The sequence below is a fragment of the Oncorhynchus kisutch genome, linkage group LG27 (assembly GCF_002021735.2).
Source record: "Oncorhynchus kisutch isolate 150728-3 linkage group LG27, Okis_V2, whole genome shotgun sequence".
Taxonomy (NCBI): domain Eukaryota; kingdom Metazoa; phylum Chordata; class Actinopteri; order Salmoniformes; family Salmonidae; genus Oncorhynchus; species Oncorhynchus kisutch.
In genome coordinates this window covers 34,647,549-34,666,919 of record NC_034200.2, presented here as the reverse complement: position 1 = coordinate 34,666,919, position 19,371 = coordinate 34,647,549, and the positions used below count along the sequence as shown (strand labels likewise).

Genomic DNA, 19,371 nt, shown 5'->3' with positions numbered 1-19,371 from the left:
AAGACGACCGTTAGACCTGACTAAGTGTTTCTGTGCATGAGCTTAGCCAACGTCACCATGACATCACGTACAAGCGTGATCGGGGATTTCTATTGGAGAAGCAGTTTCTGCCGAACTTCATACTGTACTGCCTTTGGTATTACCATCACAAATCAACACCGACCCTGAATCAGTGCTTAGGGTATCTCGTACTGGAGACAACAGCCCTGACAGTGATCCCCCTGCACATGTGTGAACTTAGGAGCGTCTTCTGTTACCATCTGCCTGTGCACACATACTAGTCTCCATGGTTATTTTTGGACCCATTGCCTCCCCCTACCAGCCCTTGAAATACTGGCCGTGCCTAAGACTTTTCCCTCCCGTAAAACCCTGTAGTATATTTCATGTGTTTCTACCACAGTGACTGTAGTATAATTCATCTGACTGTAGTATATTTCATGCGACTGTAGTATATTTCATGCGACTGTAGTATATTTCATGCGACTGTAGTATATTTCATGTGTTTCTACCACAATGACTGTAGTATACTTCGGTTGGCTAAGTATAACCACCAGCAACCATAGCCTATGGATTTCTCATGCTAAAATCCAGAAGTGAATATTGAATAAAATGAAATCTATACCATCCACATTAAGTCATAAAATGTGTATAACTCCAAGCCATAGTGGATTTTTTCAATAGCTAAAATGTGTGACCACAACAGAGATACTAACCTGAAAGACCTGTCATCTTGGCAGGTTGGTCAGCTCGTGATTGGTCATCACGGGATCATATCCACGCAGGCGGTTTCCTGTGTGATCAGGAAGTACAAGGCCATCGGCGGTATCATCCTCACTGCCAGTCACAACCCCTGAGGGATCCAATGGAGACTTTGGCATCAAGTTCAACACTGCTAATGGAGATACTGTAGCTAGAGAACAGGGACCAGTAGGAAAGGCCAAGAGCATTACAAGATAAGATAGAGTCATTTCCCACAAGTATCATGATCAGTGATGCAGATGTGACACTTTGATACAATGGCATTCTATATCAATAATTGGTGACTTCAGCAGCACAATTGAATAGACTAGAGCAGCACCATTGAATAGACTAGAGCAGCACCATTGAATAGACTAGAGCAGCACAATTGAATAGACTAGAGCAGCACAATTAAGATGAACACAAATGAGTGTCCTTGTGTAACAACATGATGTCATGCTTTTGTTTGAACCAACCTAGGCCCAGGAGGCAGTAATAATAATAATAAGTAATAATAAAATATCCCTGATCAGTAGATCCATAAAGGAGTACGCCATGTGCCCAGAACTCCGTGTAGACTTGGCGACCCCGGGCAAACAGATGTTTGACCTGGAGAACAAGTTTAAACCCTTCACAGGTGAGCACAAACACATCGCTCACATCAACCTGACAAGAGTTCTGGAGAAATAAACAGGTACCTGATGTTTTAATAGAAGGAAATAAAGAGAATTCCTTGTTGGCAGTTTTAGAGTAGGTGTAACAGTATAACTTTAGACTGTTCCCTCGCCCATACCCGGGCGCGAACCAGGGACCCTCTGCACACATCAACAACTGACACCCACGAAGCATCGTTACCCATCGCTCCACAAAAGCCACAGCCCTTGCAGAGCAAGGGGAACAACTACTTCAAGGTCTCAGAGCAAGTGACGTCACTGATTGAAAGGCTATTTAGCGCGCACCACCGCTAACTAAGCTAGCCGTTTCACATCCGTTACACAGGCAATAGAAAAAACGTCACTTACATACTTAGGCTAGATCTCAATACAACCTGCACTATAGAAAAACGAATAAAAACATTACAAGTTTGCAGTGCCAGATCAATGTGACTTTTTTAAGCATAGGTTCTGGTTTTGAATGAATCTGGCCACAGAACATTGCCTCTGTGTTTATTCTTTCAACTGTTTCCCAACTTGGATTCCTGAGGATCTTTGTCTTCTCACAGTGGAGATAGTGGACTCAGCAGAGTCTTATTCCAACATGCCGAGGAACATCTTTAACTTTGCTGCACTGAAGGAGAAGATCCGTCTAGAACGCCATGCATGGAAGGTTATGAATCTAGTGTGCCAGACCTTCCAGGTCCTTTTCCAGGACCGTAACATGATCCTGGAAAAGGTTAGCAGATGTTAATGCAAGTGTAGCGAAATGCTTGTGCTTCTAGTTCCGACAATGCAGTAATAACCAACGAGTAATCTAACCTAACAATTCCACAACTACTACTTTATACACACAAGTGTAAAGGGATAAAGAATATGTACATAAAGATATATGAATGAGTGATGGTACAGAACGGCATAGGCAAGATGCAGTAGATGGTATCGAGTACAGTATATACATATACATATGAGATGAGTAATGTAGGGTATGTAAACATTATATTAAGTGGCATTGTTTAAAGTGGCTAGTGATACATTTTTACATCAATTTCCATTATTAAAGTGGCTGGAGTTGAGTCAGTATGTTGGCAGCAGCCACTCAATGTTAGTGGTGGCTGTTTAACAGTCTGATGGCCTTGAGATAGAAGCTGTTTTTCAGTCTCTCGGTCCCAGCTTTGATGCACCTGTACTGACCTCGCCTTCTGGATGATAGCGGGGTGAACAGGCAGTGGCTCGGGTGGTTGTTATCCTTGATGATCTTTATGGCCTTCCTGTGACATCGGGTGGTGTAGATGTCCTGGAGGGCAGGTAGTTTGCCCTCGGTGATGCGTTGTGCAGACCTCCCTACCCTCTGGAGAGCCTTACGGTTGTGGGCGGAGCAGTTGCCGTACCAGGCGGTGATACAGCCCGACAGGGTGCTCTCGAGACCCCCACGGGGTGAAAGTTCTTTGGCAACCTGATGGACGCAGGCAAATGGAGAAGAGAGTTTTGGGCACAGGTAGCTCATCAATAACTCCAAATGTCAGGAACTAGTTACAAGAAGAGGTGGCTAACACAGCGAGAACCTCAACCAAACCTACACTGTATCTATCATGTCAGATGCTGACCATATCTGTGAGACGGATGGACTTTGGGCCGTGCTGGCGTGGCTGTCCATCCTGGTAGCGAGGAAGCAGAGTGTGGATGACATCATGAAGGACCACTGGCAGAAGTTGGGCAGGAAAAGTCTTTACCAGGTGAGCAATAGACAGTGTGAATCACAGTAAGGACCTCTGGTGGTCAAAGCATATCATTGCAGAGAACTTATTTCTGAATGGCCACAAGACTTTCTCGGGACCAGGGAGTTGTCGTTAAGGCAGGCTAAGTGCTGAAGTCTGAGTGACACCTTGAGTTGTATAACAAGCTGAAAATGAAGTGAAAGAGACACTATGCAAAGTGCCTTGCAGTCAATAGCCTGTTCCTTCTTGAACAAATTACAAACAGAGTTGGGCTGCAGAAACAGAAGAGGCAGGCCAATGCAGCCAAAGCTCCTGGTTGTATCTTCTGCTGTGCTGTCTTGGGCAGGTATGACTGTGAGGAAGTCCACCTGGATGCGGCCGTTCAGATGATGGAGGATCTGGAGCTGACGATGCTGGAGAAGGCCTTCATAGGCCAGAGGTTTGCAGTTGGGTGAGAAGCTCTATCAGGTGGAGAGGGCCTTCATAGGCCAGAGGTTCGCAGTTGGGCGAGAAGCTCTATCAGGTGGAGAGGGCCTTCATAGACCAGAGGTTCACAGTTGGGTGAGAAGCTCTATCAGGTAGAGAGGGCCTTCATAGGCCAGAGGTTCGCAGTTGGATGAGAAGCTCTATCAGGTGGAGAGGGCCTTCATAGGCCAGAGGTTCACAGTTGGGTGAGAAGCTCTATCAGGTGGAGAGGGCCTTCATAGGCCAGAGGTTTGCAGTTGGGTGAGAAGCTCTATCAGGTGGAGAGGGCCTTCATAGGCCAGAGGTTCACAGTTGGGTGAGAAGCTCTATCAGGTGGAGAGGGCCTTCATAGGCCAGAGGTTCACAGTTGGGTGAGAAGCTCTATCAGATGGAGAGGGCCTTCATAGACCAGAGGTTCACAGTTGGGTGAGAAGCTCTATCAGGTGGAGAGGGCCGACAACTTTGAACACACTGACCCCATAGACAGGCACGTCTCCAGAAACCAGCTGGGGAATGGGGGGTGGCTGTTTTGGTGTGTTCACAGAACTGGACATGCTATAAGTCACTTTGGACTTATAGAATATAAGAATGACATCATCTTCTGTAGCTACTGTAGGAGTCTCCAAAACTTTTAAAAATGAACTTTATTAACTGGCTAATCTTGTCTCTCTATTGGGTTAAACGCAGAAGACACATTTCAGTTGAATACATTCAGTTGGACAACTGACTAGGTATCCCCCTTACCCTATCTGCAGGGCTTGAGGATAATATTCACAGATGGCTCATGAGTCATCTACAGGCTCAGTGGAACAGGGAGTATGGGGGGGAAACAGTGAAACAGTTTGGGTCTACGTCGACAGCTACGAGACAGACCCCAACAAGATCTTCCAGGATCCGCATCAGACAAAGGATGATTCAGAGATCATCATAGAACATGAGCATGTAGCTACATACTAGTGCATAACCTATGTCTGTGTGTGTGTATGTGTGCCATGTGATGCTGACATGATTGTCCCTTGCCACCCCCTGCCCCCTCCTAATAAAATACTCAAACTACACGTTCTTTCCCCCATCCTATCTTCAATTAGATGACCCTTTTACCCTCTATCAAAAGCATCTTTGTGCGATATTGCATCTTTGTGCAATATAGCACCTTTGTGCAATATTGCATCTTGGTGTGATATAGCATCTTATCGCAATATAACATCTTTGTGCGATATAGCACCTTTGTGCAATATTGCATCTTTGTGTGATATAGCATCTTTGTGCAATATTGCATCTTTGTGCGATATAGCCCAACTCAAAACACTCACCACTCAGGTTCAAATTGAGCAAGAGTGAACTGTACCAAAAATAAAACATGATCAACTTCTTATTTAGTTGTTGTCCTTAGTCAAATCCCACAAGGTATAAAGAATGGAGACTTTCATAAATTGGTAGCCTAATGAGTAATCTAAATAATTATATAATAAAAATGAAACAAGTGAAAAATGCATCCCAAACAGGAAAACGTATAAATTCGGTGTTCATATAATGTGATTTAAAAGGCAACCTGCAGTTCAAACAACATCGACGCGCCAACCCGACAACTTTTTTTTTTAGGTAAATGGCTTAGGAATAGAGATGGAGAACCACTCTCAAATTCATAGACAGAGCTACAGATGCAAAGTCAGACCATCAATAAGATCAAAATTATAGTTTAAGTTATATGTGAAGCTATACAGTGTGTTTACAATTACGATGTCTTTAAACAATGAAGTAAAACAAGGTTATGTTTTGGATTCTGATGGGCTTAGACAGTTGAACTAATGGCATGAGGCATTAATAAGTTATATTCTTCAAGAATCAATGGTTGAATATCATTAATTTAAGTCAAAACATGGATGTAGCAATCGCAGATTGCCCCCTTTAATACGGAGCTTGTTATAGCGACACGAGAAGCAAGTGAAATTGGCTCCATACAAAGCTGTTCTTCCCACCAAATTGACCGACATGTTGCTTGACAACAGCTTCAAAACATAACATCACCTTGCTCCATTGTTCTCTTGGAAAACAGTATGTCTATGCGTTGCGCCAGTGTAATATTTTATCATTTCAGACTATGAAAGCATGCGTTTGTTCTATGAAATATTCGCACATACAGTTGTCAAATTGTGAAGTATCGAGTGAAATCCAACGATGCACACCCACGCTCACTTCTTGCTGCGAAACCAATACCTCAAACTGCAGACAGCGAATCTAAAAGTGAGTTTTTAGAACTTTATTTACAATTATGTTTTATGTTTTATCCATCATATATATTTTAAGATTTTAGGTTATTCTGTGTGCTCATCAAAAACTAAATCTCTCACAGGAAACAAGCGTGTAATCATGTCACCTTCAAATAACCAGTGAAGCACTAAAAGTTGTTGTTTTTTTATGACAAGGGAGTGGAGGCCAAGCCAGTAAGTCACAGCCTGCTTGAATGGGAGGCTAAAGTGGAGGGACTGAAAGACACGTTGTGGGAAGGTGTGATATGGCCATGAATGTTCAGCCTCCACAAAATAATATCCATGATGATGATCAGCTACTGATGATGATTACATGCGCTCTACATTTAGGGCTTGGGTGTCTGAACTACCCAAAAAAAATGCAATTTTAGTTTTCAAATCTTTCCATTCTATAAGGTGCTGTTTTGCTGCTGACATTGCATTTCACTGAGTCTTACAACTCAGTCCCTCCAACCGTTGAATTCAACGCCATCCCTTTCCACCCCAATGGTGAGTTGCTGGTAATATCTATTGTCCATGAAAGTGTCATATAAAGGAAAGGTGTTTCATTTCACCCTGTACATGTCTGTTGTGACCGAAGTGGACAAGGACACAGGTAGCCCATGTCTCCCCTGCCTGGACAGCGAGTGGAACCCCAGCATCTCAATCAGCAGTATTCTTCTGAGCATCCAGGTTGGCGCCCATTTCACTGCACATGTTGAAATACAGCAGCCTGGTCTAGAAGTAAACGTAAAGCCAGGACACAAAAATGAATATGATATGTTACGTTTGGTATGGTTACATTTTTTAAAACCATAACCTTTATATAACTAGGCAAGTCAGTTAAGAACAAATTCTTATTTACAATGACGGCCTACGCCGGCCAAACCCTAACGATGCTGGGCCAATTGTGCGCCGCCCAATGTGACTCCCATTCACGGCCGGTTGTGATACAGTCTGGAATCGAAGCAGGGCCTGTAGTGACGCCTCTAGCAATGAGATGCAGTGCCTTAGACTGCTGCGCTACTAGGGAGCCCCCGCATAAGACAGAAGTTTACTTAAGACAAAAATGAAAGTAGGGTGGTTAGTCGGAACAGATGGCTGGGTGTATAACACGAACATCTAGCAATCCAAAGGTTGCGCGTTTAAATCTCATCATGGACAACTTTAACACTTTAGCTAATTAGCAACTACTGTCTACTTATTAGCTACTTTGCAACTACTTAGTGTTAGCTAACCCTTCCCCTAACCTTAATCCTTTAACCTAACTCTTAACTTTAACCCTAAACTTAACCCCTAACCCTAGCTAACGTTAGCCACCTAACCACCTAGCTAACATTAGCCACAACAAATTCATTAACATATTGTAGGAATTGCAATTGCTAACATATCATAAATTGTAATTCATAACATATCATATGAATTGGATGATGGACATCCACAAATTAACACCATACAAAACACAACATATCATACTAATTGGAATGTCCCAGATGTACGTTTACTATGCTACGTCTACCTCTGAGTCCAGGTTGGATACAGCAATTTGTAATTTGTGATAAAGATAGAACTATCACATACTATTTTTAAAAAAGCACTGCCACTTGCTGTGTTCATAGACACATACAGCAGTAGTAGTGTAGTAATATCAAGTCTGTATGGTCTCCTCTCCTATGTCCCCTCTAGACCATGCTGTCCAACCCAGTCCTGGAGGGAGCGGTGAACCCCGAAGCTGCTGACATGCTCTGGTCCAGCCCATCCACCTACCACCGTGTGGTGCTGGAATGTGTCAGGGCCAGCCAGGAACTGGAGAGTGAGTGAGCACCACCAAGTACAAGGATTAGCTATTGGTTACATTGGGCTACGTTACAAAGCTACACTGTAAAAAAGAAAGTATTATTGTACAATTGCAATAGGATTGTGAGTTTACTCAACAAAAATGTTGTTGATCCAACTCGCAACAAAAAGTTTGCGTGTGAAAATGTTGTTGAGCAGAAATACATGCAATAATTACCATAAACGTTTATAGTACTGTAAAGACACAAACGGCAGCATTCTTTCTCTTTTTCAATGCTTCCTATTGGTTAGAGAGGAACATTGGAGGCTTTCTGCTACTATCAGAAAGCAGAGTTCATTACAGCAAAGGTGCTTCCCTATGTGACCCAGAAGCTACTGAAGGTGTTGTAGTTATTAGTACTGTCATAGAGCCCTTTCCCTGAGGGGGGACATAAGTAGACCACATCCCAATGGTCCAGCTCTAGAGACAATGCCTTTGAAACATACTTACCACGATGGTCAGTGCGTACATAATTAAATACAACACTTTTTGGTCATCATGGAACAGGCCTACTCTCATGGTATTCCCAGGCAGTGAATCTGAAGTAGTAGACTCATCTCACTGGTGCTGGGAACATAGTAGTTATTGGGTTATAGACCGATCCCATGTTGGTGATGACTCTCAGTTGGGTTTCAGTATTGAATGGTCCTACAGTTCCTGAATCAGTCAAACCAGCAGAGAACATATGGTCTGTTTTCTCCCTCTTCAGCTCCTCCTCCACCTCCTTCTCATTGGCTGACACTCTGGCCTCCATGACTGTGTTGTCCCTCTTCATCTCCTCCTCATTGGCTGACACTCTGGCCTCCATGACTGTGTTCTCCCTCTTCAGCTCCTCCATCTTGTTCTTCTGGAGCTGCAGATCAGTCTTGGTGATGCTCATCTCCTCTCTAAGTGCTGTCAGCTACTTTGTCCTCCTCCTTCTCATTTTCTGTCACTCTGGCCCCCATTGGCGGACAGTACAGTGCCTCCTCCACCTCCTTCTCATTGGCTGTCACTCTGGCCCACATTGGCGGACAGTTCAGATCCTCCTCCACCTCCTTCTCATTGGCTGTCACTCTGGCCCCCATTGGCGGACAGTTCAGCTCCCTCCACCTCCTTCTCATTGGCTGTCACTCTGGCCCCCATTGGCGGACAGTTCAGCTCCTCCTCCACCTCCTTCTCATTGGCTGTCACTCTGGCCCCCATTGGCGGACAGTTCAGCTCCTCCTCCACCTCCTTCTCATTGGCTGTCACTCTGGCCCCCATTTGCAGACAGTTCAGCTGCTTGGGCTGTGTTCTCTGTCTTCAGCTCCACCACTGGCCTCCGTGTTCCTCAGCTCAGTCTTGGTGACACTCTGCTCCACCACCACTGGGTGACCTTACCTCATAGCAGGTCATTTGAACGTGTCACTGTAAAAGGCTGTGTGTTAACTCCATGTTCCTCAGCTCAGTCTTGGTGACACTCTGCTCCACCACCACTGGGTGACCTTACCTCATAGCAGGTCATTTGAATGTGTCACTGTAAAAGGCTGTGTGTTAACTCCATGTTCCTCAGCTCAGTCTTGGTGACACTCTGCTCCACCACCACTGGGTGACCTTACCTCATAGCAGGTCATTTGAACGTGTCACTGTAAAAGGCTGTGTGTTAACTCCATGTTCCTCAGCTCAGTCTTGGTGACACTCTGCTCCACCACCACTGGGTGACCTTACCTCATAGCAGGTCATTTGAATGTGTCACTGTAAAAGGCTGTGTGTTAACTCCATGTTCCTCAGCTCAGTCTTGGTGACACTCTGCTCCACCACCACTGGGTGACCTTACCTCATAGCAGGTCATTTGAACGTGTCACTGTAAAAGGCTGTGTGTTAACTCCATGTTCCTCAGCTCAGTCTTGGTGACACTCTGCTCCACCACCACTGGGTGACCTTACCTCATAGCAGGTCATTTGAATGTGTCACTGTAAAAGGCTGTGTGTTAACTCCATGTTCCTCAGCTCAGTCTTGGTGACACTCTGCTCCACCACCACTGGGTGACCTTACCTCATAGCAGGTCATTTGAATGTGTCACTGTAAAAGGCTGTGTGTTAACTCCATGTTCCTCAGCTCAGTCTTGGTGACACTCTGCTCCACCACCACTGGGTGACCTTACCTCATAGCAGGTCATTTGAATGTGTCACTGCAAAAGGCTGTGTGTTAACTCCATGTTCCTCAGCTCAGTCTTGGTGACACTCTGCTCCACCACCACTGGGTGACCTTACCTCATAGCAGGTCATTTGAATGTGTCACTGCAAAAGGCTGTGTGTTAACTCCATGTTCCTCAGCTCAGTCTTGGTGACACTCTGCTCCACCACCACTGGGTGACCTTACCTCATAGCAGGTCATTTGAATGTGTCACTGTAAAAGGCTGTGTGTTAACTCCATGTTCCTCAGCTCAGTCTTGGTGACACTCTGCTCCACCACCACTGGGTGACCTTACCTCATAGCAGGTCATTTGAACGTGTCACTGTAAAAGGCTGTGTGTTAACTCCATGTTCCTCAGCTCAGTCTTGGTGACACTCTGCTCCACCACCACTGGGTGACCTTACCTCATAGCAGGTCATTTGAATGTGTCACTGTAAAAGGCTGTGTGTTAACTCCATGTTCCTCAGCTCAGTCTTGGTGACACTCTGCTCCACCACCACTGGGTGACCTTACCTCATAGCAGGTCATTTGAACGTGTCACTGTAAAAGGCTGTGTGTTAACTCCATGTTCCTCAGCTCAGTCTTGGTGACACTCTGCTCCACCACCACTGGGTGACCTTACCTCATAGCAGGTCATTTGAATGTGTCACTGTAAAAGGCTGTGTGTTAACTCCATGTTCCTCAGCTCAGTCTTGGTGACACTCTGCTCCACCACCACTGGGTGACCTTACCTCATAGCAGGTCATTTGAATGTGTCACTGTAAAAGGCTGTGTGTTAACTCCATGTTCCTCAGCTCAGTCTTGGTGACACTCTGCTCCACCACCACTGGGTGACCTTACCTCATAGCAGGTCATTTGAACGTGTCACTGTAAAAGGCTGTGTGTTAACTCCATGTTCCTCAGCTCAGTCTTGGTGACACTCTGCTCCACCACCACTGGGTGACCTTACCTCATAGCAGGTCATTTGAATGTGTCACTGTAAAAGGCTGTGTGTTAACTCCATGTTCCTCAGCTCAGTCTTGGTGACACTCTGCTCCACCACCACTGGGTGACCTTACCTCATAGCAGGTCATTTGAATGTGTCACTGCAAAAGGCTGTGTGTTAACTCCATGTTCCTCAGCTCAGTCTTGGTGACACTCTGCTCCACCACCACTGGGTGACCTTACCTCATAGCAGGTCATTTGAATGTGTCACTGCAAAAGGCTGTGTGTTAACTCCATGTTCCTCAGCTCAGTCTTGGTGACACTCTGCTCCACCACCACTGGGTGACCTTACCTCATAGCAGGTCATTTGAATGTGTCACTGCAAAAGGCTGTGTGTTAACTCCATGTTCCTCAGCTCAGTCTTGGTGACACTCTGCTCCACCACCACTGGGTGACCTTACCTCATAGCAGGTCATTTGAATGTGTCACTGTAAAAGGCTGTGTGTTAACTCCATGTTCCTCAGCTCAGTCTTGGTGACACTCTGCTCCACCACCACTGGGTGACCTTACCTCATAGCAGGTCATTTGAACGTGTCACTGTAAAAGGCTGTGTGTTAACTCCATGTTCCTCAGCTCAGTCTTGGTGACACTCTGCTCCACCACCACTGGGTGACCTTACCTCATAGCAGGTCATTTGAATGTGTCACTGTAAAAGGCTGTGTGTTAACTCCATGTTCCTCAGCTCAGTCTTGGTGACACTCTGCTCCACCACCACTGGGTGACCTTACCTCATAGCAGGTCATTTGAACGTGTCACTGTAAAAGGCTGTGTGTTAACTCCATGTTCCTCAGCTCAGTCTTGGTGACACTCTGCTCCACCACCACTGGGTGACCTTACCTCATAGCAGGTCATTTGAATGTGTCACTGTAAAAGGCTGTGTGTTAACTCCATGTTCCTCAGCTCAGTCTTGGTGACACTCTGCTCCACCACCACTGGGTGACCTTACCTCATAGCAGGTCATTTGAACGTGTCACTGTAAAAGGCTGTGTGTTAACTCCATGTTCCTCAGCTCAGTCTTGGTGACACTCTGCTCCACCACCACTGGGTGACCTTACCTCATAGCAGGTCATTTGAATGTGTCACTGTAAAAGGCTGTGTGTTAACTCCATGTTCCTCAGCTCAGTCTTGGTGACACTCTGCTCCACCACCACTGGGTGACCTTACCTCATAGCAGGTCATTTGAACGTGTCACTGTAAAAGGCTGTGTGTTAACTCCATGTTCCTCAGCTCAGTCTTGGTGACACTCTGCTCCACCACCACTGGGTGACCTTACCTCATAGCAGGTCATTTGAATGTGTCACTGTAAAAGGCTGTGTGTTAACTCCATGTTCCTCAGCTCAGTCTTGGTGACACTCTGCTCCACCACCACTGGGTGACCTTACCTCATAGCAGGTCATTTGAATGTGTCACTGCAAAAGGCTGTGTGTTAACTCCATGTTCCTCAGCTCAGTCTTGGTGACACTCTGCTCCACCACCACTGGGTGACCTTACCTCATAGCAGGTCATTTGAATGTGTCACTGCAAAAGGCTGTGTGTTAACTCCATGTTCCTCAGCTCAGTCTTGGTGACACTCTGCTCCACCACCACTGGGTGACCTTACCTCATAGCAGGTCATTTGAATGTGTCACTGCAAAAGGCTGTGTGTTAACTCCATGTTCCTCAGCTCAGTCTTGGTGACACTCTGCTCCACCACCACTGGGTGACCTTACCTCATAGCAGGTCATTTGAATGTGTCACTGTAAAAGGCTGTGTGTTAACTCCATGTTCCTCAGCTCAGTCTTGGTGACACTCTGCTCCACCACCACTGGGTGACCTTACCTCATAGCAGGTCATTTGAACGTGTCACTGTAAAAGGCTGTGTGTTAACTCCATGTTCCTCAGCTCAGTCTTGGTGACACTCTGCTCCACCACCACTGGGTGACCTTACCTCATAGCAGGTCATTTGAATGTGTCACTGTAAAAGGCTGTGTGTTAACTCCATGTTCCTCAGCTCAGTCTTGGTGACACTCTGCTCCACCACCACTGGGTGACCTTACCTCATAGCAGGTCATTTGAACGTGTCACTGTAAAAGGCTGTGTGTTAACTCCATGTTCCTCAGCTCAGTCTTGGTGACACTCTGCTCCACCACCACTGGGTGACCTTACCTCATAGCAGGTCATTTGAATGTGTCACTGTAAAAGGCTGTGTGTTAACTCCATGTTCCTCAGCTCAGTCTTGGTGACACTCTGCTCCACCACCACTGGGTGACCTTACCTCATAGCAGGTCATTTGAATGTGTCACTGCAAAAGGCTGTGTGTTAACTCCATGTTCCTCAGCTCAGTCTTGGTGACACTCTGCTCCACCACCACTGGGTGACCTTACCTCATAGCAGGTCATTTGAATGTGTCACTGCAAAAGGCTGTGTGTTAACTCCATGTTCCTCAGCTCAGTCTTGGTGACACTCTGCTCCACCACCACTGGGTGACCTTACCTCATAGCAGGTCATTTGAATGTGTCACTGCAAAAGGCTGTGTGTTAACTCCATGTTCCTCAGCTCAGTCTTGGTGACACTCTGCTCCACCACCACTGGGTGACCTTACCTCATAGCAGGTCATTTGAATGTGTCACTGTAAAAGGCTGTGTGTTAACTCCATGTTCCTCAGCTCAGTCTTGGTGACACTCTGCTCCACCACCACTGGGTGACCTTACCTCATAGCAGGTCATTTGAACGTGTCACTGTAAAAGGCTGTGTGTTAACTCCATGTTCCTCAGCTCAGTCTTGGTGACACTCTGCTCCACCACCACTGGGTGACCTTACCTCATAGCAGGTCATTTGAATGTGTCACTGTAAAAGGCTGTGTGTTAACTCCATGTTCCTCAGCTCAGTCTTGGTGACACTCTGCTCCACCACCACTGGGTGACCTTACCTCATAGCAGGTCATTTGAACGTGTCACTGTAAAAGGCTGTGTGTTAACTCCATGTGCCTCAGCTCAGTCTTGGTGACACTCTGCTCCACCACCACTGGGTGACCTTACCTCATAGCAGGTCATTTGAATGTGTCACTGTAAAAGGCTGTGTGTTAACTCCATGTTCCTCAGCTCAGTCTTGGTGACACTCTGCTCCACCACCACTGGGTGACCTTACCTCATAGCAGGTCATTTGAATGTGTCACTGCAAAAGGCTGTGTGTTAACTCCATGTTCCTCAGCTCAGTCTTGGTGACACTCTGCTCCACCACCACTGGGTGACCTTACCTCATAGCAGGTCATTTGAACGTGTCACTGTAAAAGGCTGTGTGTTAACTCCATGTTCCTCAGCTCAGTCTTGGTGACACTCTGCTCCACCACCACTGGGTGACCTTACCTCATAGCAGGTCATTTGAATGTGTCACTGTAAAAGGCTGTGTGTTAACTCCATGTTCCTCAGCTCAGTCTTGGTGACACTCTGCTCCACCACCACTGGGTGACCTTACCTCATAGCAGGTCATTTGAACGTGTCACTGTAAAAGGCTGTGTGTTAACTCCGTGTGTTATTCAGTTGAAGCCCCTCAACCTCTTTGTTTTTACTGGTGGTTGATTTGCGTCCTGCAATTTCTTTGCTGATTTTCTTCATGTTGCATCATGAACTTTGGCTACTTTACATTCCACTGTGCTTGGTATTTTTGTTACTGAGTGGAAGAGTCTGTGTTTTCACTTTCAGTCTTCAAAGATGAAATGATTTACCGCTGGTAAAGGTGGGATGCTGCTAGCCTAAGATAAGGTGATCATATCCCATCTCACACTGAGTGGTGATAATGATCTGTCTATTATTATTATTCTCCTGTAGGGAACAGAAAAGCTGTGCAGTTGAACTCACAAAACAGGTGAGAGAAATCAAATCAAATGTTATTTTGTCACATACACGTGTTTAGCAGATGTTAATGCAGGTGTAGCGAAATGCTTTGTGTTTCTAGTTCCGACAGTGCAGTAATATCTAACCATTTCACAACATAAACCCAAATACACACACATCTAAGTAAAGGAATGGAATTAAGAACATGTAAATATGTAACGAGCAAAGTGAATATTTCCACTTTCCATGTGCTCATCTCTTTCATTTCCAGAATATTCTTCCTCTTCGTTTTCCCTTGATTGATTAGTTAATTCACAATGATGACATCACAGTTTTATCTTCTGGTTTATCCTCTTTTTGACATGACACATGCATAGTATCATGATAGTACTATACTCTTGATTACTGTAGTTACAGCAGTTCAGTGTAATATTCTCTGTTCCATGGCTAAATGTAATGCCTCCAGGCTTGTGAGGAGAATCCCCTTTGAGGATTATCTGAAGACATGGACAAAGATGGCCACCACTAAAGCTGGCTCGTGGATGAGGAAGGAATGTATGTCTTTCCATCTAAATACATGCACTCCTCATGACCTTGGAGTGTACATTAGGAGTTAGCACTGATAGGCGTGTAACAGGCTAATCTGACGATGTATTCCAGCCCTGGAGGATCTCATCAAGCGCCCTGAGACCTTTGCCATGTATTATGGGACACCAGACAAGGACTCTCCCATGGGGACACAGTGTGAAACGTAAGTCTGTTTACTCTGAAAGATGAAGAGGAGCAGTAAAAAAAATAAAAATAAGAGATTACCTCTTGGCTTGTAAGATTGCTGGTTAAAACACACGTCCGATTTACCATAGCTGCTGCCTTTCCTAAATATGATTTGGGTAAACCATGCTATACAAAGGCAACATCTCACTCATTCAGAAATTGAAACGTATTGCTCCTTTTTGTTTTACTCTCAAATAACCAGATGTGCTCTGTGACAGGTTCAGAACCATAATAACCAGATGTGCTCTGTGACAGGTTCAGAACCATAATAACCAGATGTGCTCTGTGACAGGTTCAGAACCATAATAACCAGATGTGCTCTGTGACAGGTTCAGAACCATAACCAGATGTGCTCTGTGACAGGTTCAGAACCATAACCAGATGTGCTCTGTGACAGGTTCAGAACCATAATAACCAGATGTGCTCTGTGACAGGTTCAGAACCATAAACCAGATGTGCTCTGTGACAGGTTCAGAACCATAAACCAGATGTGCTCTGTGACAGGTTCAGAACCATAATAACCAGATGTGCTCTGACAGGTTCAGAACCATAATAACCAGATGTGCTCTGTGACAGGTTCAGAACCTTAATAACCAGGTGTGCTCTGTGACAGGTTCCGAGCCTTAATGTATGGTACCGTGCACCAGCCTAAGAAGACCAAACCAGTGAGTGAGGGGAGACAGGCGAGGATGGACCAAATGAGAAAGATTTACCTCCTCTACAGAACACCAGGTAAGTCTATGATGAATTCAGTGTGTGTGGGTGTGTGTTACTGTGAGCAATGACAGAGCCCATCATTTATGTGTCCTTGTAGACATGCTGACCCCTCAGGTGAATGTGCAGAGAGACTCCATGGCCACCAGGGGTCTCTGTCGAGCACATGACAGACAGCAACAGGACCTCTGGGAGAACGAGGTGGACAAACTGGTGGCCTGGACACACTCACTGTCATTCGAGGAGTTGGAGGAGGAGTGATGCCTCCACACGCCTTGCAATTAGATACACTTGACCAATAAAATGTGAAAACTTCTTGTACTTTATTACTATATAAACATATTTTCTTCTTCTTGAACTGCACTGTTGGTTAAGGGCTTGTAAGTAAGCATTTCATTTCAGTAAGTCTACACTTGTTGTATTCGGTGCATGTGGCAAATGAAGTGTGATTTGATTTGAGAGTGTAGGCTGTAGAAGGACTGGGAGAAGGACAGGACTGGGGCTTAGCCAGTAAGTAATGAAGTGTGATTTGATTTGAGAGTGTAGGCTGTAGAAGGACAGGACTGGGGCTTAGCCAGTAAGTAATGAAGTGTGATTTGATTTGAGAGTGTAGGCTGTAGAAGGACAGGACTGGGGCTTAGCCAGTAAGTAATGAAGTGTGATTTGATTTGAGAGTGTAGGCTGTAGAAGGACAGGACTGGGGCTTAGCCAGTAAGTAATGAAGTGTGATTTGATTTGAGAGTGTAGGCTGTAGAAGGACAGGACTGGGGCTTAGCCAGTAAGGGTTTTAGTAAGGTTGAACCAGTTCATTTGTAATCTGCTTGTGAGGGATGGTAGGCCAAACTGGTCATAGAGAGAACAGTGTTGGGTGTGGTAGGGGGCTCCAGTGTGAGAGAACAGGGTTGGGTGTGGTAGGGGGCTACAGTGGCTAACCTAATGGCTGAGTGCTACAGTGTCCAGTTTTCAATCTAGCCTATATTTGTTCTCCTATTATATTGCTTGTTATCGTTTGACAAGTGAGCTTTCTGTCTGTGCTTTCTGTCCATCTTTGTCGACTGTGTTTTCATCCATCCATCTATTTGGATAAAAAGTGTCTAAATGGCATAAATATTATGATATGAATTCTATTATTTAAGGTTGCACGATATCAGTGAACATATCGAAATTGGCCGATATTAGCTAAAAATGCCAACATCGGCCCGATGTCTAGTTTAACACCGATGTCAAAGCTGACATGTATACCTATATAATGACATCACGTAACATTTTACACTACACGTGCAACACAGCATTCCTAACCTGGCCCACAATGTCTGCTGTGTGGATCGAGTCGCCAATAAGTCCAGCAGTCATTTGAAAGAGTAAGAACATTTTCAGAGAGACAATGCAAAGGTGAAATCCATCAACGCCAAGATAATGGATTTCATTGCCCTTGACAATCAACCGTTCTCTGTCGTGGGTGATGTTGGCTTTCGCCGACTGGTCGGGCACAGGCAGAGCTGAAACGTCACTGCTTGACATGTATGATGACATCCTGGTTGAGAATGAAACAACTGAACAATGAAACAGCACAGTAAGTAAGTGAAGTAAATAGATTGATTATGTTTTACTGGTAATGGGGACATACGTAAATGCCAACAAAATACATTTTTGGTCAGTGTGGATTTCTTTAACTAGGTAAGTTAGTTAAGAACAAATTCTTATTTACAATGACGGCCTACCCCGGCCAAACCCGGAAGACGCTGGGCCAATTGTGCATTGCCCTACGGTACTCCCAATCACGGCCGGATGTGATACAGCCTGGATTTGAACCAGGGACTGTAGTGACGCCTCTTGCACTAAGATGCAGTGCCTTAGACCTCTGCGTCCGTGTGTGTGTGTGTGTTAACTATTTAACTGTACTATAATGCTTAAAAGGCTGCTAAAATTTCAGTTTGTTTTTGGCAAGGAAAATATGGGATATTGGTCATAAATGTCATATCAGTCCATCACTAGTATTATTATCTATCCATCTATGTCAGCTTCGTCAGGTCAGACAGCCAGTCCATCTCCTCCGTGCCTCTCATCCAGCAGCAGCTCCAGCTTCGTCAGGTCAGACAGCCAGTCCATCTCCTCCGTGCCTCTCGTCCAGCTGCAGCTTCGTCAGGTCAGACAGCCAGTCCATCTCCTCCGTGCCTCTCATCCAGCTGCGGCTTCAGCTTCATCAGGTCAGACAGCCAGTCCATCTCCTCCGTGCCTCTCGTCCAGCTGCGGCTTCAGCTTCATCAGGTCAGACAGCCAGTCCATCTCTTCCGTGCCTCTCGTCCAGCAGCAGCTTCGTCAGGTCAGACAGCCAGTCCATCTCCTCCGTGCCTCTCGTCCAGCAGCAGCTTCGTCAGGTCAGACAGCCAGTCCATCTCCTCCGTGCCTCTCGTCCAGCTTCAGCTTCGTCAGGTCAGACAGCCAGTCCATCTCCTCCGTGCCTCTCGTCCAGCTGCAGCTTCGTCAGGTCAGACAGCCAGTCCATCTCCTCCGTGCCTCTCATCCAGCAGCAGCTCCAGCTTCGTCAGGTCAGACAGCCAGTCCATCTCCTCCGTGCCTCTCGTCCAGCAGCAGCTTCGTCAGGTCAGACAGCCAGTCCATCTCCTCCGTGCCTCTCGTCCAGCTGCAGCTTCGTCAGGTCAGACAGCCAGTCCATCTCCTCCGTGCCTCTCATCCAGCTGCAGCTTCGTCAGGTCAGACAGCCAGTCCATCTCCTCCGTGCCTCTCGTCCAGCTGCAGCTTCAGCTTCGTCAGGTCAGACAGCCAGTCCATCTCCTCCGTGCCTCTCGTCCAGCTGCAGCTTCGTCAGGTCAGACAGCCAGTCCATCTCCTCCGTGCCTCTCGTCCAGCTGCAGCTTCGTCAGGTCAGACAGCCAGTCCATCTCCTCCGTGCCTCTCATCCAGCAGCAGCTCCAGCTCTGTGATCAGGTCTTTGAACAGAATCCTGTTCTCCGGGGAACTCTCCCAACACCTCCTCATCAGAGAGTATACCTGCACACACACACACACACACACACACACACACAGAAGTGCAAAGACCAGAGACCAGATATAAAAATCTTCAAACCTTTTTTGGGGGGGGGGGGGGGGGTCGAGAAGCATAACAAATAAATATCCTGCAAGCTAAGGGTCAAAACGCTGCTCTGATAAACACACCTGGGAAGACATGTTTATCCTTGTAGATGCAATTTTCCTTTTTATGCTGATTTACATCGGCGTTGATAACGAGCAACCTGCTCAAAGCCATTA

General features: G+C 46.0%; 2 protein-coding genes across 5 annotated transcripts in view; one reads left to right on the top strand and one right to left on the bottom strand.

The window, feature by feature from the left end:
- The first annotated feature begins 5,489 nt into the window (after window positions 1-5,489).
- On the top strand, window positions 5,490-16,416 carry LOC109882069 (ubiquitin conjugating enzyme E2 U). The gene is made up of 10 exons (XM_031807177.1): window positions 5,490-5,818; window positions 6,001-6,082; window positions 6,241-6,333; window positions 6,425-6,516; window positions 7,510-7,636; window positions 14,608-14,644; window positions 15,080-15,168; window positions 15,274-15,364; window positions 16,001-16,119; window positions 16,202-16,416. The coding sequence occupies exons 1-10, from the start codon at window positions 5,753-5,755 to the stop codon at window positions 16,360-16,362; spliced, it is 957 nt and encodes a 318-aa protein (XP_031663037.1). The 5' UTR covers window positions 5,490-5,752; the 3' UTR covers window positions 16,363-16,416.
- Window positions 16,405-19,371, bottom strand: part of LOC109882067 (tyrosine-protein kinase JAK1) — a 28,674-nt gene continuing 25,707 nt past the window's right edge. For 3 of the 4 annotated variants that reach the window (XM_020474162.2, XM_020474161.2, XM_020474165.2), the window contains one exon: window positions 16,405-19,113. In XM_020474162.2, the coding sequence (XP_020329751.2) occupies window positions 18,988-19,113 (126 nt within the window). In that variant the 3' untranslated portion in view covers window positions 16,405-18,987. The remainder of the gene's footprint in view (window positions 19,114-19,371) is intronic. The other variant, XM_031807173.1, reaches the window with a different exon arrangement.

What these genes read in the sequence shown, in the direction of transcription:
- LOC109882069 (XM_031807177.1), top strand. Translation starts at nt 5,753, where the DNA reads ATGCACACCCACGCTCACTTCTTGCTGCGAAACCAATACCTCAAACTG. An exon ending in GAAAGACACGTTGTGGGAAG is followed by an intron (nt 6,083 to 6,240) that starts GTGTGATATGGC and finishes CCATTCTATAAG; the next exon opens with GTGCTGTTTTGCTGCTGACA. An exon ending in GGCCAGCCAGGAACTGGAGA is followed by an intron (nt 7,637 to 14,607) that starts GTGAGTGAGCAC and finishes ATTCTCCTGTAG; the next exon opens with GGAACAGAAAAGCTGTGCAG.